The sequence below is a fragment of the Amblyraja radiata genome, chromosome 28 (genome assembly GCF_010909765.2).
Source record: "Amblyraja radiata isolate CabotCenter1 chromosome 28, sAmbRad1.1.pri, whole genome shotgun sequence".
In the NCBI taxonomy this organism is placed as follows: domain Eukaryota; kingdom Metazoa; phylum Chordata; class Chondrichthyes; order Rajiformes; family Rajidae; genus Amblyraja; species Amblyraja radiata.
The window spans coordinates 2,221,818-2,248,711 of record NC_045983.1 but is presented as its reverse complement, the minus strand read 5'-3'; the positions used below and the strand labels follow the sequence as shown (position 1 = coordinate 2,248,711).

The window sequence follows — 26,894 nt, the reverse complement described above, 5'->3', positions numbered from 1 at the left end:
AGAATGATTAATGCCGTATTTCCATGGAACTACGGGTGCAAGAGGACATCATTTAATTCTTTAGCCTGTTCTGCTGCCAAGTTCGATCACAGTTGATGTGTACCTCAGTGACTCTTGAGATCCTACTCTATAAAAATGTGCACATCCCATTCTTGAAAACTTTAATTGACCCCAAATATTTACAGCCCTTTGACACTCTCACTTTGTGTGCAAAAGTTCTTCTTGACTTCAGTCTGGTACGGCGTAGATGTTGTTGTTAAATGTAACTTGAAGAGGAAAAAGTTGCTGTGGAATATACTCCTGATTTGACCACCAAGGACTTGTTACTAAGATCACTCAAGTTTTGGAAGTTCAGGTGATTGCAAGATATATTTATGTAACCTTTTCTCATCATTTAACATTTTGCAGGTGAATCCAGGCAATGTTCCTGCAAGGCCAACATTTGTTTTCATGAGTATGTGTAGGAAGGAACTGCAGATGCTTGTTTAAACCGAAGATAGAAACAAAAAGCTAGAGTAACTGAGCGGGCCAGGCAGCATCTCTGGAGAAAAGGAATAGGTGAAGTTTCGGGTTGAGTGGGGTCTGAATTAGGGTCTATATACGTTTTCTTGAGACACAGGAGATTGCAGACGCTAGAATCTTAAGCAGTAAACAAAGTGCTGGAGGAACTCAGTTGGTCAAGGAGCACTTGTGGAATGAGTTAGGGTTAGGCCTCTTCTTCAAATTCTTCAGTGCTACAGGATCCTGACTTGAAATGTCACCTGCCATTCCCTTCACAGATGCTGCCTGATCCGCTGAGTTCCTCCACATCTTTTCTTGCGAAGCTATGCTTGGAACTGAACACAATACTCCACTTAGGATATGACAAACCATAGAACAAACACATTTTCTTCTTTTTGTTCCAGGCCACTTGAGGAAAAAGGGGGGGGGGAAAGAGTCCATTTATATCAGGACTGATTTGAATCGAGCAGCAAGATAGGCTAAATGGCTGCTGCCTCCAGCGTTGTATGATGTTCTCACAAGTGTGCTGATTCCTCTCTTGGTTCAATTTGTGTTCACGTGTGATTGAGTGCCACTTGGCACATCCATTATCAATCTATAATTGTTTTATTGTTACTCTATCTTCAATTTCCCTTCCCAACTAATCACTAACCCATGTCACATGTTTATCTCCTATTCTCTATCCTCTTTTTCCTATTTATGTTACGTGGAACGTTATCAAAATGTATTTTATAAATCCATGTAGCCAACATTAATTGACAGTCCCGTCAACTATTTTCATGATCATTTGCTTAGACACATTGAGCTCTTTATTTACACTCTAGTCCATCCTCATAAAAACGATCAGTTTGGCGCCGACCTGTAGGGGGTATGGCTGCCTAGCCTGCAGCTGTCTGTTTTTCATTTCTCTTTTCTTCTTATTTTTAGTTAGTTTAGTGTTTTGTTTTTAAGGAGTTCTAGCTTTTTTATGTGTGGGGGAGGGGGGGGGGGGGGGGGGGGACGGGGGAAACTAATTTTCAGGGTCCCTACCTGGTCGGATATGCAGCTTTTCTCCGGGCTGCACTTTCAACCCGTCCTCGCGGCCTACCAGTGGGCCTGGAGCGGCATTTCCTGAGGGGACCGCCCGGAGCCTCGGCATCGGCAGCGGCGGCATCGGCGGGGGCTGTGGAGCTGCGGGTCCGAGGAGCGAGGGGACCGCCCGGAGCCTCGGCATCGGCAGCATCGGCGGCGGCGGCACCGGCATCGGCGGCGGCGGCACCGGCATCGGCGGCGGTGGAGCTGCGGGTGTGAGGACGGCGGTGCAGCGCTGGAGCGCCATTGCGGGACGGGCGGTGCCTTGCCTGGGTCGCCGCGCTGGAACTCCAGTGAGCTGGGACCGGCGTTAAAAACATCGCGGAGCTGCGGGCGGCGGCGCCGAACTTTACACCGGGAGCCTGGGATCTCGCGACGAGATCGCCAGTTGAGCTTCATTCGGCGCGGCCTTGTCGTCTCCGGAAGCCACGGTCTCGAGTAGGGAGGCGGCCGTTCCAGGGTTCCCATGCCGCTGAGAGGACTCTCCCGACGCCGGAACATCATCACCCGGCGAGGACGGCCTGGAACATCGGGCCTCCGTAGAGGCAACTGTGGAGGCCTCAATAGGCCCGACTATGGGTGGACATTGGGGATGGGACTGGACTTTGTGCCTTCCCCCATAATGGGAACCATTGTGGGGGGATGTTTTTATGTTAAAACTATTTATTATTGTTATGTTTGTATTCTTTCTTATGTGCTGCATTGGCAAAAGGAATTTCACTACATCTAGGTGTATGTGACAATAAATCAACCTTTGAACCTTTGAACCTTTGATGCCTAAAACCTAACATGAAGGTTGAGAGACATTTGTTGAAACCGACAAATCCCTCCACAGATGATATTTCCAATTATTTTAGTTTAGGTAGGTTTATGGTCAGATGTATTGAGAAAAGCTTTATTTTGCATGCTATCCGAACAGATAATACCATACATGAAAACAATCAAGTCGATCTCAAGTCCAATAGATGAAAGGGAAGATGCAGGGTGCAGAATGTATTATTGTACATATCTTATTTTCTATTGTGTTCTACTCCAGAGTGCCTAGGGAAAGTGTGAATTTTCTTGCTTGGTTTTTCTATTTGCTTATTACATTGTAAAATGCATCTAACAACTTCCTCTGATGGTGCCTTGAAGGTTGCATGGACATACTTTTGTTCTCCATCCACTTTATGTGGCACGATGGCACAGCAGTAGAGGTGCTGTCTCACAGCGCCAGAGACCCGGGTTCGATCCTGACCATGGGTGCTGTCTGTACGGAGTTTGTACATTCTCCCCATAACCTGTGCGGTGTTCTTCCGAGGTTCGGTTTCTTTCCACGGTCCAAAATCATACAGGTTTGCAGGTTAATTGTCGTAGGTAAAAATATTGTAAATTGTCCCTCGTGGGTAGGACAGTGTTAGGGTACAGGGTGATCATTTTTTGGCGGACTCGGTGGGCTGAAGGGCCTGTTTCCGCAACATATCTCTAAAGTATAAAGTCATTTTTCCTGTGGTTGGCCATATTTCTTCGTTCCCATAAGGTATCGGAACTACTACATTTATTGGCTCAAAATCTAATCTGAATTGGGATCCACGTTTGTCATTAACAAGTTAACTAATGACAGATTCTAAGGTTCAGTTACAGAAAAAGTAAGGGAGTGATATTCAATTTGTGTAGGTCATCTTGACTTTATTGATACTCCCACACAAATGGCAGTGTCTCACAACCGTCATATTTTATTTGTGGCATTGCTGGTGTATAAGATCATGAGAGGAATAGACCAGGTAGATGCACAGAGTCTCTTGCCCAGAGTAGGTGAATCGAAAACCAGAGGACATAATTTAAGGTGAAAGGGAAAAGATTTAATAGGAATCTGAGGAGTCATTTTTTCACACAAAGGGTGGTGGGTGTATGGAACAAGCTACCAGAGGAGATAGTTGAGGCAGGGACTATCCCAACGTTTAAGAAACAATTAGACAGTTACATGGATAGGACACTTTTGGAGGGATATGGGCTAAACGCAGACAGGTGAGATATCCCCCACTAGGAGGGTCTTAAAGCCCTCCAATTCTTCCTCGACCGCAGAACCAACCAATCCTTGTCTACTGATACTCTACTCCGCCTAGCGGAGCAGGTCCTTACCCGTAACAACTTTTCGTTTGACTGCTCCCATTTCCTCCACATACAAGGCGTAGCTATGGGCACACGCATGGGCGCCAGCTATGCCTGCCTCTTTGTAGGGTGCGTCGAAGAATCTTTGTTCGAGGCGTACCATGGCCCGATCCGCGAACTCTACCTCCGCTACATCGACGACTGCATTGGTGCTACCTCCTGCACCCACACACAACTCACTGACTTCATCCATTTCGCCACTAACTTCCATCCGGCATTCAAATACACCTGGACCATTTCCGACATTTCCCTACCATTTCTAGACCTCACTATCTCCATCACAGGTGATAGACCACTGACCGACATCCACTATAAACCCACTGACTCCCATGGCTATCTGGACCACACTTCTTCCCACCCTGCTTCCTGTAAGGACTCCATCTCCTACTCCCAATTCCTCCGTCTACGCCGCATCTGCACCCAGGATGAGGTGTTCCACACCAGGGCATCGGAGATGTCCTCATTCTTCAGGGAACGGGGGTTCCCCTCCCCTACTATAGATGAGGCTCTCACCAGGGTCTCTTCTATACCCCGTAACTCTGCTCTCACTCCTCATCCCCCCCACTCGTAACAAGGGCAGAGTCCCCCTTGTCCTCACCTTCCACCCTACCAGCCGTCACATACAACAAATAATCCTCTGACATTTTCGCCACCTCTAACGGGATCCCACCACCGGCCACATCTTCCCATCTCCCCCCCTGTCTGCTTTCCGCAGAGACCGCTCCCTCCGTAACTCCCTGGTCAATTTGTCCCTTCGCAGCCAAACCACCGCCTCTCCGGGCACTTTCCCTTGTAACTGCAAGAAATGCTACACTTGTCGCTTTACCTCCCCCCTTGACTCCATTCAAGGTCCCAAGCAGTCGTTCCAGGTGCGGCAGAGGTTCACTTGCACCTCCTCCAACCTCATCTATTGCATCCGCTGCTCTAGGTGTCAGCTGCTCTACATCGGTGAGACCAAGCGTAAGCTTGGCGATCGTTTCACCCAACAGCTCCGCTTGGTTCGCCTTAACCTACCTGATCTCCCGGTGGCTCAGCACTTCAACTCCCCCTCCCATTCCAAATCTGCCATTTCTGTCCTGGGCCTCCTCCATGGCCAGAGTGAGGACCACTATAAATTGGAGGAGCAGCATCTCATATTTCGCCTGGGCAGTTTACACCCCAGCGGTATGAACATTGACTTCTCTAATTTTAGGTAGTCCCTGCTTTCTCCTCCCCTTCTCACCTCTCCCTCAGCCCACTGTCTCCGTCTCTTCCTTTCTTCTTCCCGCCCCCCCCCCCCCCACCCTCACATCAGCCTGAAGAAGGGTCTCGACCCGAAACGTTGCCTATTTCCTTCGATCCATAGATGCTGTCTCACCCGCTGAGTTTCTGCAGCATTTTTGTCTACCTTCGATTTTCCAGCATCTGCAGTTCCTTCTTAAACAGGTGAGGTATGTGGTCGGTGTGGACAAGTTGGGCCAAAGGGCCTGTTTCCATGCTGTTACTATATGACTGACGCAGTCGTGTTTTTGTGGGGAAGGGCCACAGGCTAAAATCCACCTGACACTGAACATTGAGAGGCCAGGTCCTGTGCAAGAGCACGTGGAACATTTTGTGAGTGCTTTGTTTAAAAAGAAAGCATAGGGCTGTGATCTGTGGTAATGGAATCTAATGATTTGATGGCACAATGATTGCACAGAAACATGTGCGCTGATTGTATTGTACTTCTGGTAAATATTTTTTAATGAATAAGTATACCTTTGAAATATTTTTTTAAATCTTTCCTCCGGTACAAACCTTCATTACTTAATTCACATTTTTAAAATAACACTTTGTCCAACGCCTGATTTAAAAATTTGGAGAAGCTGCAAAAAAAAACTTATCTTTGCCATACGACCACGAGGAATGTTTCCTTGAACAGATGCTGGATGTTTAAATATTATATTCAGCAAGGTGGAATTGTGCACATGATTCTCTGGAATAGATAGACATGCATCATGGTGTGTGTGCCTCAATTAGCCTGATCCCATCCATATCCCATTGCTTGGCCTATCAAACCATTCTATATAGATCTTATGTATCGCTGGAAATGGATCTTGAACATTCAGATGGTAGGCTTTTAGCACAATGGATTGATGATGAGTGCTTTGAGTAAACTTTAACCCTGAATTACTTGAGAATCAATTATTTTAGGTAAACAGTGTTTTTTTCACCTGTACTGCACCTATCCCCCCCACCTACATTCCTTCCTTTCGCTTTACAATTTGTAATTGTTCAATATCTCTGTCTCAAACCTTCTGTCTTTTCACCTTCGGCCTTTGTTCAACTATCTGCCTATCAAAACCCACCCCTCTTGTAGCTTTCTTCCCCCACAATAGGTCTGAAGAAGGATTCTAAGCCGAAACGTCACCTATCCATGCCTTCCAGAGATGCTGCCTGAGCCGCTGAGTTACTCCAGCACTGTGAAACGTCACCTATTCATGCCCTCCAGAGATGCTGCCTGACCTGCTGAGTTACTCCAGCACTCTGTGAAACGTCACCTATCCATGCCTTCCAGAGATGCTGCCCGACCCGCTGAATTACTCCAGCACTCTGTGAAACGTCTCCTATTCATGCCCTCCAGAGATGCTGCCTAACCCGCTGAATTCTGGTTAGGCAACTTCTCCAGACCGGGAGCGGGGCCGTAAATCGCCCGGCACGGCCTAAAATGGTCGTGGGACTTAGCATCGCCCGCCTGGGGCTTGGACATCGGGAGAGAAATGGAGAACAGGGGAGAGAAAAGACTTTGCCTTCCATCACAGTGGGTTCACTGTGATGGATGGTTGTGTGAATTAAATTGTGTGTATGTCTGTAGGAAATTATCTTTGTTTGTATGGCTGTGGTAACGGAATTTCGTTTGAGCCTCTGAGGCTCAAATGACAATAAATGGTATTGTATTGGTATTGTATTGAATTACTCCAGCATTTTGTGCCTTTTTGTCAAGATGCGAAACAACTGCAAAACAGTAGATATCGGAAGAGTAGCAGACTGTTCATCTCTTGAATGACTGATAATCTTCCTCAAATGCCATTTTCTGGTACTTATCACAGAATCTTAGATTCATTATTTTTTAGTTTAGAGATTCTGTACAGTGCGGAAACAGGCCTTTGGTCCACCTTCGTGCCGACCAGCGATCCCCACACATTAACACCATCCTACACCCACTAGGGACAATTTTTTACATTTACCAAGCCAATTAACCTACAAACCTGTACGTCTTTGGAGTGTAGGAGGAAACGGAAGATCTCGGAGAAAACCCATACGCAGGTCTGGGGGAGAATGTACAAACTCTGTATGGACAGAACCCGTAGTCGAGATCAAACCCGGGTCTCCGGCGCTGCATTCACTGTAAGACAGCAACTCTATCGCTGCGCCACTGTGACCGCCCGTATTTACATGCAAACGTATACAAATCATTTTATCTCTCTTTTCAACGCAGTCAATGACTGAGACTCTACAACACCCTGCGGTGAAAAATTGTACGTGAACAAATTGTTTTTACATATCAGACCTGAATAGGCTACCCATTTTTGTTGAGTGTGACACACTTGTTTAGATTACTTAACCATTCTTTCTGTATCTATCCTGTCAAGCCTCCAAGAATTGTGAATGTTTCAATGGGTCACCTCATTCTTCTCAGCTATGGCGAATGGAGGCGTTATCTACTCATTCCCTCATCATACAACAGGCCCACCATCCCAGTCTCCAATCTGCTGATTCTTTGCTGCTTTCTCTTTATACCAAGTATATAGGTATTAGGTGAGGAAACCAAAATGATGATAGGAAGTGTTTAAGATTGAGTTGGTTGTATCAGCTTATCTCTATCTTGATGGGGGTACATTCGAGTAGCAGTAGAGTTGCTGTCTTACAGCACCAGAGACCCAGGTTTGATCCTGACTACGGGTGCTGTCTGTACGGAGTTTGTACCTTCTCTTTGTGACCGGGTGGGTTTTCAGGTGCTCCTGTTTCTTTACATGCTCCAAAGATGTACAAGTTCATAGGTTAATTGGCTTCAGTAAAAATTGTAAATTGTCCCTAGTGTGTAGGATAGCACTAGTGTACGGGGTGATCGCTGGTCGGCACGGAGTCAGTGGGCCGAAGGGCCTGTTTCTGCGCATATCTCTAAAGTCTAAAGTAAAGGTTAGTTTCTGTAATCTCTGGTTTCTTAAATCAAATATAAAGGCGAGACTTAAATGACTAAAGTACTGTTAAATTACTGAGTAATTAATTGACAAAAATGAGGGAATAGGATATAGAAAATAATATTTTTAGATTAAAAATGGATGATGTTCATCAGGGGACAAAGTGAGTACATTTCTCATTTCTCTTGCCTACCAAAGTAAAGGATCATCCTTAATGCGTAACTAATGTCTGCAATGTTCTTTTTACCAAGATTTATATGTTGAAAAATTGTTATTAATCAAAGTCTTGGCTCATTAACATCCATAACGTCCAAAAGTGGTGGTTTTTCTATTCGCAGTTAGATAGAGTTAAGACAAAGTATAGCACTTACACTCTAGGAACAGAAATAAAGGATGGAAATAATAGTTTTCATTATTTATGGTGGATAGAACGGTAAAGAGAGGGTTGCTTTCATAGGTAGAGGTATTGAGTATAAGAGTCAGGAAGTCACGATGAAGCTCTATAGGACTTTGGTTAGGCCACATGTGGAATATTGTGTGCAGTTATGTTAACCCCATTATAGGAAGGATGTGGAGGCTTTGGAAAGGGTGCAGAGGAGGTTTACCAGAATGTTGTGTGGATTTGGGGCTATGAGCTACAGGGAGAGATTGAACAGACTGGGATTGTTTTCTATGGAACGCCGGAGGTAGAGGGGTGACCTTGTAGAAGTGGATTAAAATTTTGTGTGGCATAGGGAGTTAGACGATCAGAACCTTTTTCTCAGGAAGGAAATATCAAATACAAAAGGGCGTAGTTTTAAGTTGAGAGGGGCAAAGTTGAAAGGAGGCAGGTAGAGGCAAATGTGTACACAGTGGATGGTGAGTGCCTGGAATGCACTGCCTGGGGTGATCATTGGGGCAGATACTATTGTAGTATTTTGGAGACTTTTGGATAGGCCCACGGACAACACTTGGACAATAAAAACAAATATATCAGCTGTTCATAGACTACAGTTTGACGTTCAACACCATCATTCAATCCAAACAGGTTACCAAGCTTAGGGAACTGGGTCCCTGCACGTCCCTCTGCAACTGGATCCACTACTTCTTCATCAACAGAACATAATCAGTACAAATTGGCAGCAACACTTTCTCCTTGATAACCATCAGCACAGGAACACTTCAAGGCTGTGTGCTCACCCCCCTGATGTACTCACCCAACACCCATGACTGTGTGGTCAAACACATTTCCAACGCTATTGTTAAATTTGCAGACGACACCACTGTCGTCGGACAAATTACGGATGATGATGAGTTCTACAGAGTATGGGAGGGAGATCAATCGACTGACCAAATGATGCCAGAACAACAACCTTGCTCTCAATGTCAGTAAAATCAAGAAACATGATTGTTAACTTTAGAAGAGGTAGGCCGAGGATTCACAAACCTGTCTTCATTGATGGGACAGTGGTGGAGAAGATCAACAACTTCATATTCCTAGACATAGCAATTCTTATGTGCAATTCCTGCACATTGATGCAATCATAAAGAAAACCCATCAACGCCTTTACTTCCTTAGAAGATTGTGGAGATTCACTATGTCGATGAATACTCTCTTGAACTACGACAGATATACAGTAGAGCGCATATAGACTGATTGCATCACGGCCTGGTTTGGTAACTTGAACGCCCAGGAGCGAAGAAGATTGCAAACAGTGGTGAACTCTGCCCAGACCCTCACAAGTACTGTCCTCCCCACCATCCAATGGATCTATAAGAGTCACTGCCTCAAAAAGGCAGCCAGCATCATCAGAGACCCACACCACCCTGGCCACACTCTTATTTCACTCCTGCCCTCGGGAAGAAGGCACAGAAGCCTGAAAATTGTAACATCCGAGTTCAGGAGTAGCTTCTCCCCAATAACCATCAGGCTAACTTCCAAATAAGCTCTGAGCTACATAGACTTGGGGGCATTGTTTTATCTTTACATCATTATTGTTTGTTTTTTATATGCTGAATTATTTTGTTATTTATTATGGTGTTTACAGAGTACTATGTTTACAGATCTGTTGTAAGAATTCAATTGTTCTGTTTTGGGACATATGAAAATAATACTCTTGACTGGATTTGCAGGAGATGGCGGGATATGGATTATATGCAGGTAGATAAGCGATGATGTTAGTATCATGTTATGTTCGGCACAGAAATTGTGGGCTGATGGGCCTGTTCTTGTGCTTTGCTCTTCTATGTATGTTCTGCACAAAATTTGAGTCAATTGAATTTTATGGCCTCGTGAAATGGGAGGAAACGGGACAATATTGAAGATAGATAGATACAAAGTGCTGGAATAACTCAGCGGGTCAGGCAGCATCTCTGGAGAAAAAGGATGGGTGACGATTCGGGTCGGGACCCTTCTTCAGATTCCCCCTCTCCCCAGAAGTAAAAAGGACAGTGTTCTTCTGGTCCTCACCTTTCACCCCACCAGCCACCACATCAAAAAAAAGTCTGAAGAAGATTTTTCTTGTGGACTGAACGGTGTTGTTCTGCCTGTGGTTTCTCCAGTATAGAGGAGGCTACAACCTGACCACCAAATGCAGTACATACGGCAGGAAAAAGCGCAAGTGGATCGCTCCTTCAGCTGGAGAGAAGAGTGGGTTTGTTGCATGTCCTGCAGTTGCATGGGAAGGACTGTGAGAAGAAGAGCAGTTGGTGGCGATGCAAGGTTGAACCAGGAAGTTTAGACATTAGATTTTAGAGATACAGTGTAGAAACAGGCCCTTTGGCCCACCGAGTCTGTGCCAACCAGCGATCACCCTGTACACTAGCACTATCACACACATGAGGGACAGTTTTCATTTTACAGAAGCCAATTAACACACACACCTACACATCTTTGTAGTGCGTGATGAAACCCGGAGAAAACCCATGTGGTCACAGTGAAAACGTACGACCTCCATACAGACAGTACCCGTAGTCAGGATTGAACTCTGGTCTCTGGTGAGGAAGGCAGCAACTCTACCCCTGCGCCACTGTGCCACCCCCTAGTTGTGGACAGAGAGAATCCTTCAGATCGCCCTTCCTTCAGAATGTGGAGTGGGTCAGAGCGAATGTGTCTGGAGTTGGTACTCCATCAGAGGTGGTGGGTGGAGGAGGATGTGTTAATTGTCGTGGCTGTTGGGATGGAACATGAGGAGCAGGGGACCTCCATCCTTGTGGCTGGCAAGAGAGAGGGTGAGGGCCAGGAAACTGAACCAACTGTAATGCATTCCTGTTCAGATCAGATAATTCAGCAGAATCAACTAACAGTGTTCATTCTGCTTCAGTCCAACATTGTTTTTACCAGCAAAACTGGAGGGAGTTGCAATTAATATGGCGTTAATTTAAAGTTCTTGAGAAACAAACGGAATAAACTTAATTCCCAGAGTATGGAATTATGATAACATATTTTTACAGTTGATGGATAACTTGGAACATGATTTTGTCATTCTGGATAAAGCCAAATATATAATAGATTAGATCGTTCATTAGTATTCCACTAATCTGCTGTTTTTTTGTTATTTTTTTCCACCTGCCCTTATATCCATCAACCCTGCTGCTTTGAAAATAACTTCCATCGAACTACAGGACTTGAGGAAATTGGTGGCTCCATTACTGAAGAGTTTCCAGGCTGAGGTAAGATTCACACTTCTTTAAGCCAAACAGAAGGAGGCGACGTCCTTTGGTGAAAGTCAAAACTGCAGATGTCGAAAATCAGAAACAGAAACCAGAAATGCTGGATTCATTCAGGAGGTAGCATCTGCAGAAAAAATAAGGAAATATTATTTCATGTTAGTCAGGCTGTGAAGCTCCCTGATGAATGCTTCCTACGTAGATAGACACAAAATGCTGGAGTAACTCAGCGGGACAGGCAGCATCTCTGGTTAGTAGGAATGGGTGACCTTTCGGGTCGAGGCACTTCAGACTAAGAGTCAGGGGAGAGGGAAACGAGAGATATGGAAGGTTAAGGCGTGAGAACATCTCGACTCAAAACGTCACCCATTCCTTCTATCCAGAGATGCTGAGTTACTCCAGCACTTTGAGTCTATCTTCGATGTAAACCAGCATCTGTAGTTCCTTCTTACACAATGTTTCCCGCGTTCTCTGTTTTGTTCGATGTTCTATGGTTTTGGTAAGATATCATAGAAACAGAAAATAGGTGCAGGAAGTGGCCATTTGGCCTTTCGAGCCAGCACCGCCATTCATTGTGATCATGGTTGATCATCCACAATCAGTAACCCGTGCCTGCCTTCTCCCCATATCGCTTGATTCCGCTAGCCCCTAGAGCTCTATCTAACTCTCTTTTAAATTCATCCAGTGAATTTGCCTCCACTGCCCTCTGTGGCAGGGAATTCCATAAATTCACAACTCTCTGGGTGAAAAAGTTTTTTCTCACCTCAGTCTTAAATGACCTCCCCTTTATTCTAAGACTGTGGCCCCTGGTTCTGGACTCGCCCAGCATTGGGAATATTTTATATTGCATCACAGTTTACACAGGTCACAGTTTAAGGATAAGGGGGAAATCTTTTAGGACCGAGATGAGGAAAACATTTTTCACACAGAGAGTGGTGAATCTCTGGAATTCTCTGCCACAGAAGGTAGTTGAGGCCAGTTCATTGACTCCCCCAACATTGGGAACATTTTTCCTGCATCTAGCTTGTCCAGTCCTTTTATAATTTTATATGTTTCCATGAGATACCCTCTCATCCTTCTAAATTCCTGTGAATATAAGCCCAGTCTTTCCAATCTTTCCTCATATGACAGTCCTGCCATCCCAGGGATTAACCTTGTGAACCTACGCTGCACTGCCTCAATAGCAAGGATGTCCTTCCTCAAATTAGGAGACTAAAACTGCACACAATACTCCAGATGTGGTCTCACCAGGGCCCTGTGCAACTGCAGAAGGACCTCTTTACTCCTATACTCGTTTTGAAGTGGTGTAAATTTTTCCTTTAAGTAGACAATTTATAACACCAGAAATGTTATTATCTTGCAGAATGCTTCAAAATGAAATTAGAAACCTTTTGTCCTTTTTAATTATCTTAAACTTCAAAACTCTCTGCAATATTATTGTATCCCCAGAAATATCTTAAAAGATGTGGTTATAAATATGATTATCTTTTGAGGTTGCAAGAAAGATGGAACATGATTGCTTGTCTCCCCAAGCTTACAATTTGCCATCAACCTGCAGACATTATGAAATATAGATTTCCCTCATTGCAGTTAGCAGGAGGCAGTATGCTGCTATATATAAAAGTCATACTGCACAGTCATATTGCCCATGCCAACCAAAATGCCAACCTATACTAGTCTCATCTGCCTGCGTTTAACCCACATCCTTTCCTATCCATGTGCCTGTCCAAATGTCTTCAAGTGTTATAGTACCTGCCTCCACTACCTCCTCTGGCAGCTCATTCCATATACCCACCACCTGTTTAAAAAAGTTTTCCCTCAGGTTGTTATTTAATCTTTCCCCATTCTTTTTAAGCCCATGTTCTCTGATTCTTGATTCACCTACTGTGGATGAAAGACTCTTTGCATTCACCCTATCTCTTCATGATCTTATACACCTCTGTAAAGCCTGTTAACCCTCTTCTTTGCACTCTTTTGATCGTAATGACATCTGCCGCATGGCAGGTTGCTCAAAACTGAACACAATACACCAAATGAGGTCTTGAACAATTATAACATAACATCCCAACTTCTATACAATAACTTGACTGACGAAGGCTAATGTATCAAAAACCATCCTATCTGCCTGTGACATAACTTTCCGGGAACTATGCGCCTGTACCCCGAGATCCCTCCACTTCCCAGAGCGTTGCCATTCTCTGTGAAGATCTTGTCCTGGTTTGACTCCCCAAAGTGCAACAACTGGCACTTATCTTCATTAACCGTTCCTCAGCCCACTTGCCTAACTGATCAAGATCCTCCTGTAATTTTTGATAAGTATCTTTGTTATATACGACAGCACCCACCTTTGTGCAATCTGCATACACTAATCATAGGTTCAGCATTCTCATCCAAATCATTGATATAGACCACAAACAGCAATGGGCCCAGCACAGATCCATTACCTCTTTCAAAAAACCTCCATCAGATTTGTAAGATGAAATCTCCCACCTACAAAAGCATGCTGACCTGACCTGCCTATCCAAATGCATATATATCTTATTCCTCACAATTCTCTCCAGTAACTGAAACACTACAGATATTAGGGTTGCTGGTCTATAGTTCCCGGGCTTATTCTTGCATCCCTTCTGAAATAGAAGTACAACATTAGCCACCCTCCAGTCTTCTAGCATCCCATATCCATATATCTCAACCAGGACTTCTGCTATTTCTGCTCTAGCTTCCCACAATGTTCTCGGATATATCTAATCAGGCCCGGGTGATTTACCTACCTTCATACCACTTAGGATGTTCATCAACCGTAATGCAGACTGTCCTAAAATGGAGGTGAAATCTCTCTACCTTAAATGTCAAAACGTAATGTTACAGTAATCATGGCAAGTGTGCGGTGTTGCACTTTGGGAGGTTAAATGTAAAGAGAGAATATACAGTTGAAGGCAAGAGCCGAAACAGCAGAGGGATCTTGGAGTCCAAGTTCATAATTCACTACAGGAGGCAGAACAAGTAGAACGGGTGGTAAAGAGGGTGTGTGGCCTGCTTGCCTTCATTGCTTGGGGCACTGAATATAAGTGTCAGAAGGTCCTGATGCAGCTCCATACCACTTTCTTTCAGCGCATTTGGAGTGTTGTGTGCAGTTCATCAGAAACTCTCTGATTAGAGGATTTCAGCTACAGGGATAGACTTGGATCGTCTGGGACGTCGGAGGTTGAAGGGAGACTTGATGAAAGTATATAAAATTCAGAGAGGCACAGATAGGGTTGACAGTCAGAACCTTTTTCCCAGGGTGGAAATATCCAACACTAAAAGACATACAGTGCCCTCCATAATGTTTGGGACAAAGACCCATTATTTATTTATATGCCTCTGTTCAATTTGAGATTTGTAATAGAAAAAATCACATGTGGTTAAAGTGCACATTGTCAGATTTTAATAAAGGCCATTTTAATACATTTTGGTTTCACCATGTAGAAATTACAGTAGTGTTTATACATAGTCCCCCCATTTCAGGGCACCATAATGTTTTGGACACAGCAATATCATGTAAATGAAAGTAGTCAGGTTTAGTATTTTGTTGCATATCCTTTGCATGCAATGACTGCTTGAAGTCTGTGATTCATGGACATCACCTGTTGCTGGGTGTCTTCTCTGGTGATGCTCTGCCAGACCTATATTGCAGCCATCTTTAGCTTATGCTTGTTTTGGGGGCTAGTCCCCTTCAGTTTTCTCTTCAGCATATAAAAGGCATGCTCAATTGGGTTCAGATCGGGTGAATGACTTGGCCACTCAAGAATTGACCATTTTTTAGCTATGAAAAACTCCTTTGTTGCTTTAGCAGTAGATTTAGGATCATTGTCTTGTTGTAGAATGAACTGCCGGCCAATGAGTTTTGACACATTTGTTTGAACTTGAGCAGATAGGATGTGTCTATACACTTCAGAATTCATTATGCTACATCAGCAGTTGTATCATCAATGAAGATAAGTGAGCCAGTACCTTCAGCAGCCATACATGACCAGGCCATAACACCCCCACCACCGTGTTTCACAGATGAGGTGGTATGCTTTGGATCTTGGGCAGTTCCTTCTCTCCTCCATACTTTGCTCTTGCCATCACTCTGATATAAGTTAATCTTCATCTCATCTGTCCACAAGACCTTTTTCCAGAACTGTGGTTGCTCTTTTAAGTACTTCGTAGCAAACTGTAACATGCCCATTCTATTTTTGCGGCTAACCAGTGGTTTGCATATTGCAGTGTAACCTCTGTATTTCTGTTCATGAAGTCTTCTGCAGACAGTGGTCATTGACAAATCCACACCTGACTCCTGAAGAGCGTTTCTGATCTGTCGGACAGGTGTTTGGGGGTTTTTCTTTATTATAGAGAGAATACTTCTGTCATCTGCTGTGGAGGTCTTCCTTGGCCTGCCAGTCCCTTTACGATTAGTAAGTTCACCAGTGCTCTCTTTCTTCTTAATGATGTTCCAAACAGTTGATTTTGTTAAGCCTAAGGTTTGGCTGATGTCTCTTAACAGTTTTATTCTTGTTTCCCAGTCTCATAATGGCTTATTTGACTTTCATTGGCACAACTTTAGGCCTCATGTTGATAAACAGCAATAAAAATTTCCAAAGGTGATGGAAAGACTGGAGGAAAGACTAGGTGCTGAGAGCTCTCTTATACCTGCATTAAGGAGGCAATTAAACACACCTGAGCAATTACAAACGCCTGTGAAGCCATATGTCCCAAACATTATGGTGCCCTGAAGTGGGGGAACTATGTATAAACACAGCTGTAATTTCTACATGGTGAAACCAAAATGTTTAAAAATACCCTTTAATAACATCTGACAATGTGCACTTTAACCACATGTGATTTTCTTAAATTACAAATCTCAAATTGTGGGGTACAGAGGGAAATAAATAAATGATGGGTCTTTGTCACAAACATTATGGAGGGCACTGTAACTATAAGGTGAGAGGGGGAAATTTAATGAAAATGTGCAGTGCAAGTTTTATTACACAGAAAGTAGTGAGGGTTGGAACACATTGCGAGGGGTGGAGGTGGAGGCAGACATGATGGTGGTGTTTAAGAGGCTTTTAGATAAGCACATGGCAGTGCAGAGAATAGAGACATATGGATCATGTACAAGAAGATGTGATTGGTGTAACTAGGCATTATGTTTGACATTGTGGGCCGAAGTGCCTGTTCCTGTGCTATGTTCTACGATTTATTCTCATTTATTGTGTTAGTATTAGTTTATTTTAATATTGATTCCCACTTGCATTTCTCTACACTTTTACTTTGGAGCCAGGTCATTGCCGTTGGAATGATTCTGTGCTATGACGTAACCCCTGTCCTCTTCCTGCACCCAAACGTTGATCACATTGTGTCAATGTGTGCTTGAGTTACACAGCGGAGATATTCTTTATGAAGACTTTGGATAGCCTTTATCATCTGCTTCCAATTCAGTGACCTTGCATTGTTCAGCAGAGATCACATGTAGGATCTATTTGAGACAATAGTTGTGATTGGATCTTCTCTATCGTGATGGTACTAATCTCTGTGCGTCTCTTACTCTTTTATACACCTATTCTTTCAACCGTCAGGCTTTCCTTTCCCCTTTCTGTTTAAAAACTTATTTTAGTCTTAGTTCTGCTTGCAATAAATGGATATTTTCTTTGTTCTGGTTCCCTAGTATAAATCCAGTGAACAATGCTGTTGTCTTAGATATAACATCAATTATATCTCCGGCTGAAACTTTGTACATATGGTATGTTCTTAATTAATAATGCCATCTATTGAAGCACTCTGGGAAAAGAATTAACCACTGCAATTGCGTGCTGTTCTTTCATTTGTGATATATTTAGACTGAGAGATGATTTTGTTTTTGCTTTTAAATAAGAAAACTATTTAAATGTTCACATTATTTTTAGGTTGCTAGAATCATCTGGAATCTTCTAATATATAATAAGATGATGCTAAAATGACAGGAGCATACTTCTAGAAAACAGATATGATTACATGATGAAAATAATAGCAAGGATAAGTTTTCTTCTTTAACCAAAGCTGTACACTATTGTAGAAACATAGAATGGAGATATAAGGAACTGCAGATGGTGATTTACAAAGAAAAGTTACAAAATGCTGGAGTAACTTAGCGGGAAGGCACTATCTCTGCAGAACATGAATAGGTGATGTTTCACGTCGGGATCCATCTTCATGGCTGCTTGGATTGAAGATTGGCTTGGTTGGTAGTGGTGAAGGGGATCTATATCTTGCAATCCTTGTCCAAAAGTGCTTCAACCAGACAGTGGTTCAGTATTACCAAGTCAGGAGCAAAGAGGAATGGGCTGTCAGTGCAGGCCTTGCTAGTGCTCCCCACATCACCTGAAAAAATTATGAAACCTCCTCCATTTTTAAATTCTCTTCCTCGAGTTTATTCTCTTCTGGAGTTCAAACCTCCTGAGCTCGGTAATCTTCTGTAATGTCACAATGGCTCTTTCCTCTCTCAACATCACAGCAGCACCTCATATTTTGCTTGGACAGCTTACAACCCAGCGGTATGTGTATTGATTTCTCTACCCTTGCATTCCCTCTCTCTCCGTCCCTCTCTCACCCTGGTCGCCCTGAGAGTTTCACTTTTCTTATTTCTATGTTATTACCTCCTCCACAGCGAACAATTAACCATTGTGGGCTCCTTATCAGTGCCGGCTCTGATTTGTTCTGTGCCTCTTCATATCTCTAGTTTCCCTCTCCTCTCACCCTCAGTCTGAATTTGGGTCGCGACCCGTAACTATTCCTTTTCTCCAGAGATGCTGCCTGACCAAGAGTTACTCCAACATTTTTGTCTATCTCCAAATCTCTGTTGGTCTTTTAAATACCTCTCCCATTCTCTTCTTATCAGATATCTCACGGCCTGTATTTACCTTTTGGGATTCTCGTTAGAAACACTTTCTTTCCTCAGTTTTGGTCAGCTCCTGCATAATTTCATACATACTCTTGGCCATTGAGGCTGTTAAAGCTCACTGTTGTTTGATGATAATGTTTCAGTATTCTGAATTAATATCTTTGTTAGTGTGGATTTAGCCAAACACTTTCTGTTGCAATGCTTCTAGCTTTAGATTGAAAGCAAGAAGGGGAATATTTATTGAAAGGCTGAAGCATATGATACTTAACAGCAAAGGTTGAAATGGGACTGTAGACTAGAGTAACTTTGAGAAAGAATAAATGGTTCCCTGAAGAGGAAGGTCAAGACGGCACACATGCTGGTGCCTTGCAAGTGGAACACATAAAACTGGGTGAAGGGTCATTAGAGAAATGCTGAATATTTTGAAATGAACTGTAATTGTGGTAATTGATCAAATATATCCAAGGTCATTATGTGAAGCCAGAGAGAAAATTGCAGGTGCCTTGGTTGAGATGTACGAACCATCGTTAGCCAGGAGACTGGAGGGTGGCTAATGCTGTGTTTCTATTTAAGAAGGGCTGCAAGGAAAAGCCTGGGAACTGTAGACCAATGAGCCGAACATCTGTGGTAGGCAGGTTACTGGAGAAGATTCTGAGGGGTAAGATATATATGCATTTGGATAGACTATCCTAGTGCTAGTGAGGGTAAGAACGGGAAGATAGAACAGATTACTTTATAGCTGAGGTGTTGGCGCAGGGGGGGGGCAGGGATTTAGATTATTTTCGACCATTGGGATCTCTTCTGGGGCAGAGGCTAACTGGATATAAAATTGGCTTCATGGTTGGAAACAGAGAGTGGTTGTGGAAGGTTGTTTTTCAGACTGGAGGTCTGATGGGTGGCGTGCCTCAGGGATTGGTGCTGGGCCATTGCTGCTTGTGGTTTACATTAACAATTTGGATGAGATGTACAAGGTATGATTAGTCAGTTTGCAGATGACACTAAAATAGGAGGTATCTCGAAGAGTGACAAAGCGTATTGACATTTTCAGCGGGAAATTGATCAGCTGGGCAAATGGGCTGAGGAATGGCGAATGGAGTTTAAGTGTGAGATGTTGCAATTTGGGAGGTGAAACAGGGCAGGACCTTCACAGCCAACGGCACGGCCCTGAGGTGTGTAGTGAAGCAGAGGGATCTGAGAGTACAAGAATAAAGTGGTGCTGCATGTAGATAGGGTAGTAAAGAAGATGTTGGCACTCTGGCCTTCATCAGTCAGTGACGTGAGTATTGAAATTGGTATGCTGTGTGGCAATTATGTTCAGTTTTGGTCACTCTGCTATAGCAAAGATGCCATTAAGTTGGAAAGGGTGCAGAGAAGATTTATGAGGATGCTTAGTTTGGCGATACAGCACGGGAACAGGCCTTTTGACCCATCGGTCATGACGGCCATTGATCACCTGTTCACACTAGTTCTATGTTATTCTCACTTTCTCACCCACTCCCTACACAGTGGGGGCAATGTACAGAGGTTAATTAACCTACAAACCTGGAGGAAACCCACATGGTCGCAGGGAGAACGAGCAAACTCCTCATAGACAGCACACAAGGTCAGATCGAACCCAGGTCTCTTGGCGTTTTGAGGTATCAGCTCTGCCGCTGCACCACGGTGCTGCTGAGCTGCCAGTTCTCAAGCCTGAACTGTAGGGAAAGACTGGGCAGTCTAGGAATTCATTCCTTGGACCGAAGGGTGATTCCAGAGATGTATAAAATCATGAGGGGAATAGCTAGGATGAATGCTTAGTCTTTTTCCTAGGATAGGGGAACCACAAACTAGAGGGCATAGGTTTAAGGTGAGAGGGGAAAGGTTTTATAGGAGGATGAGGGACAACGTTTTCCACACAGAGGATGGTAGAACGAGCTGCCAGAGGTAGTTGAGCAAGTACACTGATGGCATTTAAAAAACATTTGGACAAAGACATGGATAGAAAAGATTTAGAGGGATTTGGGCTGAACGCGGGCAAATGGGAATAGCTCAGATGGGGCATCTGTGTCGGCATGGATGAGTTGGGCTGAACGTGCCTGTTCCCATGCTCTATGAGTCTATGACAAGTGTGAGATAACGTATTTTGGGACATCAAATACAAAAAGGACACGAACAGCAAACGGCAGTGAATGGATGCATCATTCTCAGATCGTCAGAAATCCTTTCACTATTCCAGAAGTTGCCACTGGCAACAGGCAAACATGTCCTTTCTTTAACACTTAACTATCACAACCTCCATCTTCTCTCCACTTGTCGGCCTGCTACTCTGGTTCCCATTCCCCTGCCACTCTAGTTTAAACTCCCCTGAACAGGCTTGAGGGGCCAAGGGATCTACACTCCTGATTCCAGACTGCAGAAGTGTGTGCTGAGGGATGCACTGAAGCCTGATGCAACCAACACCAAGGATCATAGTCTAAGGTCCTTCCACTACTGGACATAGAGGGGCAGAGTCTGATGGGGACACCCCTCAATTAAGGGAATGGATACAAAGTGTTGATGTAATTCAGCACGTCAAACAAGATCTCTGGAGTATATGGATTGGGAATGTTTTATGTCGGGACTTTTCTTCATTCTGATGGTGGTGGGGGTGTGGAGAGGGGGGTGGGGCAAAGCTGGAAGGAAGGAAGGACAGGACAAAGCCTGGCAAATAATAGGTGGATACAGGTGCGAAGGGGTTTTGAGAGGCATATGATTGTTCAAAGGCCAGAGATGAAAAGACAAAAGGTGTGAGATAAAGGTAGAAGTGGTAATTGTGAAGCCAGAGGATGGAATATTGCTGGAAGGGGAGGGGAGACATGGGTGCACATGCAGGTGGGGCACAGGGAAGAAGGGGCTGGGGTGGATTTGTAGCTTAGTTACCTAAAATTGGATATTTCAATGTTTCTGTATGACTCTAAGACTCCAACACTTCAACATAAGGTGTGTATCAAGGTCCCGCTGGTCTAGAAAGATAAAGTACAAGGGATCCAAACTGAGCTGTATAATTGGATCCACATTTGGCTTGGTATTATGAGGAAGTGATGTAAAAATGTTTTCCTGATGGGAAGTGTGTGACCAGTGGTGAACTGCAGGGTTTGTGCCAGGCACGTGCCGTGAGTAATTACTCAGGGTAGGCAGTCAGTCGGCTTTAAAAAAATCTTAAACCGCACATGCGCAGATTGTTCTCCTCTCCGTAAAAATAAAAAATAAAAATAAAGAAAGTAACAATTCAATTTGCCCAAGGCTTCCAAATCTCATTCATTCTGAATTACTGAATGGGTGGGGGTGGAGGGTGACGGCAGGTGGAGAGATGGTGGGAAAAACGGGAGCACACCGGGACAAGTTGAATCAGTTGTGATCCTATTGAATGATTATACTAGTTCAAGGGACCAATCGGGGGGAGAGTTCCTTTCACAGCATGTGGGGAGTCTGGCCAGTGGTAAAGCTGCGGGGAGGGCAGGAGCGTTGAGAAGTAGGGTGTCAGGAATCATGCCAGTAACTCACTCACCGCTGCCGCGGCACTCCGGGCGCGGAGCCACCACATTGTGGTCGGGGAGGGAAGCAGCTCGGGTACTGCGAGCGGCTGCCAGGACCTCAGCGCCTTCTGCCGGCCCGCTCACCTTTGGCAGTGCTCTCTGTCTGAACAGTGAGGAGACCAGCTCAAGAGCAAAGATCATAGAGCGGAGCGGGTCAGCGGGCGATGGATAATAGGATAGCAGGCGGTGGAGCTTACTCCTGTGTCAGTGTGGACAAGGAACCAATTTGATTTGATTTGATTTGATTCAATTTATTGTCATTGCACTTTTCAGAGCAACAAAATGGTTTAGCCTGCAGTCATAACATAGAATAAATAACAAACACTCAACACAGTTTAAAGTCCCAAAGCCATTGTCTCTTCCCTCCTTGCTCTCCCTCTGCGCTGAGGCAATCCAAGCCTCCGATGATGTGACCCCGCCGGGTGATGGTAAGTAAGTCCCGCGGCTGAATCCGTGCTCCGCAAACGGGCCGGTTCAAACTCCGGGGCCCGGGGCGGTCGAAGCTGCCGAAGCTGTCGTCCTCGAGTCCAGCGGACGCAGCTGTAGTTACGGGAGCTCCGGAAAACAGAACTCGAGCTCCCGATGATGTCGTCCACTGACCCGTGGTCGAGCCTCCGAGGCTCCAAAGTCGGGTCGGAAGTTGGGTCGCACCGCAACCACAGCCCCGAGGTCGGCCAGCCTCGCGTTGGTAAGTCCTGGCTCTGCCTCCGCAGCCTCGAGGTCGGTCGCAGTTGGAGGCCGCCAGTTCCGCGATAGGCCTCAGCGCAGACAGACACGGAGACGGGGGATACGGCAGGAAAGGTCGCATCCCCCCCGAAGGAAGTCAAAAAACATGTTACACCCACCCCCCCACACATACACAACTAAATAAACCGAAATAAACTGTAAAAACGAGACAAGAGAAAACAAAAAACAGAAAAGACAAATGGACTGCAGGCGAGCCGCAGCTGCAAGGCAGCGCAGCCACTTCCGGCCATTGAGGTTACTCGCACTGACACATGGAGTAAACTCCACCGCCCGCTGTCCTGTTAGCCATCCCCGACCCCCTCCTTCTCAACGCTCCTGCCCTCCCGCAACTTTACCCCTGGCCCGACTCCCCACACGCTGTGAAAAGAACTCCCCCCCGCCCCCCACAGCAGCGCTGTCCTTTTACAGCCGCTTCCCACTTTACAGCCACTTCCCATCAGCTTGGCTATCCCTCAGTACAGCAACATCATAGCCAAGTCTATCTTTCTTGGCTAACAACCTAACCTTCGGCCTCCAAGATGCAGGTACATTTCCATGTCTTATTTTTGGGTAAAAATAGCGTCTTCATTGCCGGGAAATACGGTATTTAAAAACGTATAGCTCAAAGAAATCTACTTACCACATTATTTGTACACAAACTCCATTCTTCTCTCTTTGTTTCTTAAGATAATGCCAATCCATGTTTGAAAAACCCACCATGAAACCTGCGCTGCACATGCGCAGTATGCAGTCCACACTGCAAAGGCATAATTTCAGCTGCCTTCAGCTCCCCTTGTCATTGACGACTTGAAGCAGCGTCGACGGCACGTGAGCTGCACACACATTCGCGTATTACGTGTACTGCGCATGAAAGGCATGGAGAATTATGCCTACCTAAGAGATCGATCTCTTAGATAGGCATGATTCTCCCGTGCCTTTACTATTTATATTTAATAATTATCACTTTATAATTTTAGTCAGGGTAGGCAGTGCCTACCTTGCCTACCCTGATGGCACGTGCCTGGTTTGTGCGATATATTGACAGTCATAGACCTACACAGCACAGAAACTGTCCCTTTGGCCCACCTTGTCCATGTCGACCGAGTTAGCATACTAAGCTAGTCCATTTTGTCTGCATTTGGCCCATAGCCCTCACAACCCTTCTATCCATTTATCTGTCCAGATTTGAATTAAAAGTTGTCATTTTATCCACTTCGACAGCTACCTCTGGCTATTCATTCCCACTAATGGACTACCTTCTGAGTTGTTCCTGAGGATCCTCTTAAATCGCTCCGACCTCACCTTAAGCCTGGACCTTCCGCAGTCAAATTATCCATGCCTCTCATGATCTTGTTTATCTCAATGATCACCTCAGCCTTTTCAGCCTGTCATTACCCACAGTAGGGGAATTAAGAACCAGAGGTCATAGGTTAAGGTGAGAGGGTAAAGATTTAATAGGAACCTGAGGAGCAGCTTTTTCGCATAGAGGTTGGTAGGTATTAGATTAGATTAGAGATTAGATATGCCTTTATTGTCATTCAGACCGAAGTCTGAACGAAATTTAAGCAGTCATACATACAATACAATACAATAAAATGGAGGTATATGGAACGAGCTGCCAGAGGAGGTAGTTGAGGCAGGTGCAATAACCATATTTAAAGGGCATTTGGACAGATACATGGATAGGAAAGGTTTAGAGGGATCTGGGCCAAATGCGGGCAGGTGGGACTAGTGTGGATGGGACATCTTGGTCGGCATTAGCCTAAGGGCCTGTTTCCGCGCTGTATGTCTCTATCCGGATCTAAGATGTGAAGTAGGAAAGAACTGCAGGTGCTGGTTTAAATCGAAGGTAGACACAAAATGCTGGAGTAACTGAGCAGGACAGGCAGCATCTCAGAAGAGAAGAAGGGTGACATTTTGGGTCGAGACCCTTCTTCAGACTCTGCCTGTCCCACTGTGTTACTCCAGCATTTTGTGTCTTTCTCTAAGGTGTGAAGGGTGGAATATAGTGTAATCCTTACCTTTCATATCTTCCTACCAAATAGGCGACCACTCATCCCATCCAGTCTATGCTCATCTTCAGAGCAATATGTTTAAATTAAGTAAAAACACAAAGTACTGTAGTAACTTAGCAGATCAGGCATCATCTTTAGAGAACATGGATACATTTATAAAGCTAGGACATGGTGCATGATTCATAAATGCAATTGGTCCCTGACCATATTTGCAAATTAATATGTGTAGGAAGGAACTGCAGATACTGGTTTAAACTGAAGATAGACACAAAAAGCTGGAGTAACTCAGCGGGTCAGGCAGCGTCTCTGGAGAAAAGGAATAAGTCGAGACCCTTCTTCAGACTGAGAGTCAGGTGAAAGGGAAACAAGAGATATAGATGGTCATGTAGAGATACAGGACAAATTATTTAAATATATTATGGTGATGAAGGAAAGGGGGAGCCCAGAATGGTCCATTGAGTTTGTGGATCAGAACAGTGCCACGTCTTGGCATAAGAAGTCGTGAGAAGGATATAATTCAATGTAAGATCAGAGACAATTATTAACGAGGGCATCAAATATATAAGAACAGAGATGGTGAGCTGCAGTTGCAACATTTCTAGTACAATGATAATAATTCAGCTCCACTTCAAAGGCTGATGAATTAAAACTATAAAAGAGTGCCTGGAGTCAAGGACACACAGGCATGAGACATGCAAATGCTGAGACTTTATTAGGAACACAATAATGACCCTCTCAACACCTCATGGTGCTTTCCCCTGCTCCCTGGATCGGGAATATTAAATGGTGAAGTGCTGTTACCCCTGCCCACCGCACAAAGTCACTTTGGCTATCCTGACCGCAGTTTCCATCCCACCCCATGATGCTGCTAAGATGCACTGGATGAACTACACACTGCCACCAATAGCGGAATCAGAGGTTCATATGCACCTCCTCTAACCTCACCTACTGTATCCGTGTTCCCGATGTGTGCTCCTGTAGGTCTCGCAAGTACATCGGCCATTTTAACTCCCCTTCCCATGACCACACTGACCTTTCCGTCCTGGGCCTCCTCTATTGCCAGAGTTGGGCTAGGTGTAACCTGGAGGAAAAGCACCTCATATTTCACTTGAGTAGCTTATAAGCCAGTGGTATGAATGTCAAATCTTCTAATTTGGCATACACTACCCGGGTTATTGATTGGGGACGATCAGCCATGATCACAATTAATTGCGGTGCTGACTCGAATGGCCGAATGGCCTCCTCCTGCACCTATTTTCTATGTTTCTATGTAACTGCTTGGGGTGCTTCAATAAAACAGTCAAGTTTAGTTTAGTTGAAAGATACAGTGCAGAAACAGGCCCTCCATCCCACCGACTCCACGCTGACCAGCGATCCCCGCACACTAACATTATCCTAAACACATTAGAAGTCAATTAACCTACAAACCCGTACATCCTTGGAGTGCGGGAGGAAACTGGAGCACCCGGAGAAAACTCATGCAGGTCACGGGGAGAAAATACAAACTGTACAGACAGCACCCATTTTCAGGGTCGAACCTGTGTCTCTGGGGCTGTAAGGCAGCAACTCTACCGCTGCGCCAATGTGCTACCCTTTCACAAAATCACATTGAGTTGCCAGATTGCCCGATTGAATGGCTCCAGAACAACAATCTTACTCTCAACATCAGCAGGACCAAGGAGGTGATTGTTGACTTTAGAAGGGGAGTCTGAGGACACACAAGCCTGTCTTATCGAAAGGTTGCTGGTGGAGAGAGTCAACACCTTGTATTTCTTGGATGTGCAAATCTCAGAAGATCGGTCCTGGGCCCAGCATAGAGATATAATTATCCAAAATGCAAGCTACTTATTTCTCTACTTTCTTCAAAGATTGAGGAGGTTCAATATGTTGATAAATACTCTTTTGAACTTTGAAATGTGTACGTTAGAGAGCACATTGACTGGTTGCATCACAGCCTGCTTTGATAACTCAACGCCCAGGAGTGAAAGAGTTTGCAAAGAGTTGTGGCCACTGACCAGTCCATCACCAGCACTGACCTTCCTATCATCAAAGGTAGCCGCTGCCGACATCATTAAAAACCCACACTACCCTGACCACGCTCACATTTTACTTCTAACATTGGGAAGAAAGTATGAGTCTGAAAACCAGGACCATCGGTTTGAGAACA

At 44.6% G+C, this 26,894-nt stretch overlaps 1 protein-coding gene across 7 annotated transcripts in view; it reads left to right on the top strand.

The window, feature by feature from the left end:
- Positions 1-26,894, top strand: part of cux1 (cut like homeobox 1) — a 445,449-nt gene that overhangs the window by 122,678 nt on the left and 295,877 nt on the right. For all 7 annotated transcript variants that reach the window (XM_033045571.1, XM_033045568.1, XM_033045567.1 and 4 more), the window contains exon 3: positions 11,487-11,534. In XM_033045571.1, the coding sequence (XP_032901462.1) occupies positions 11,487-11,534 (48 nt within the window). The remainder of the gene's footprint in view (positions 1-11,486; positions 11,535-26,894) is intronic.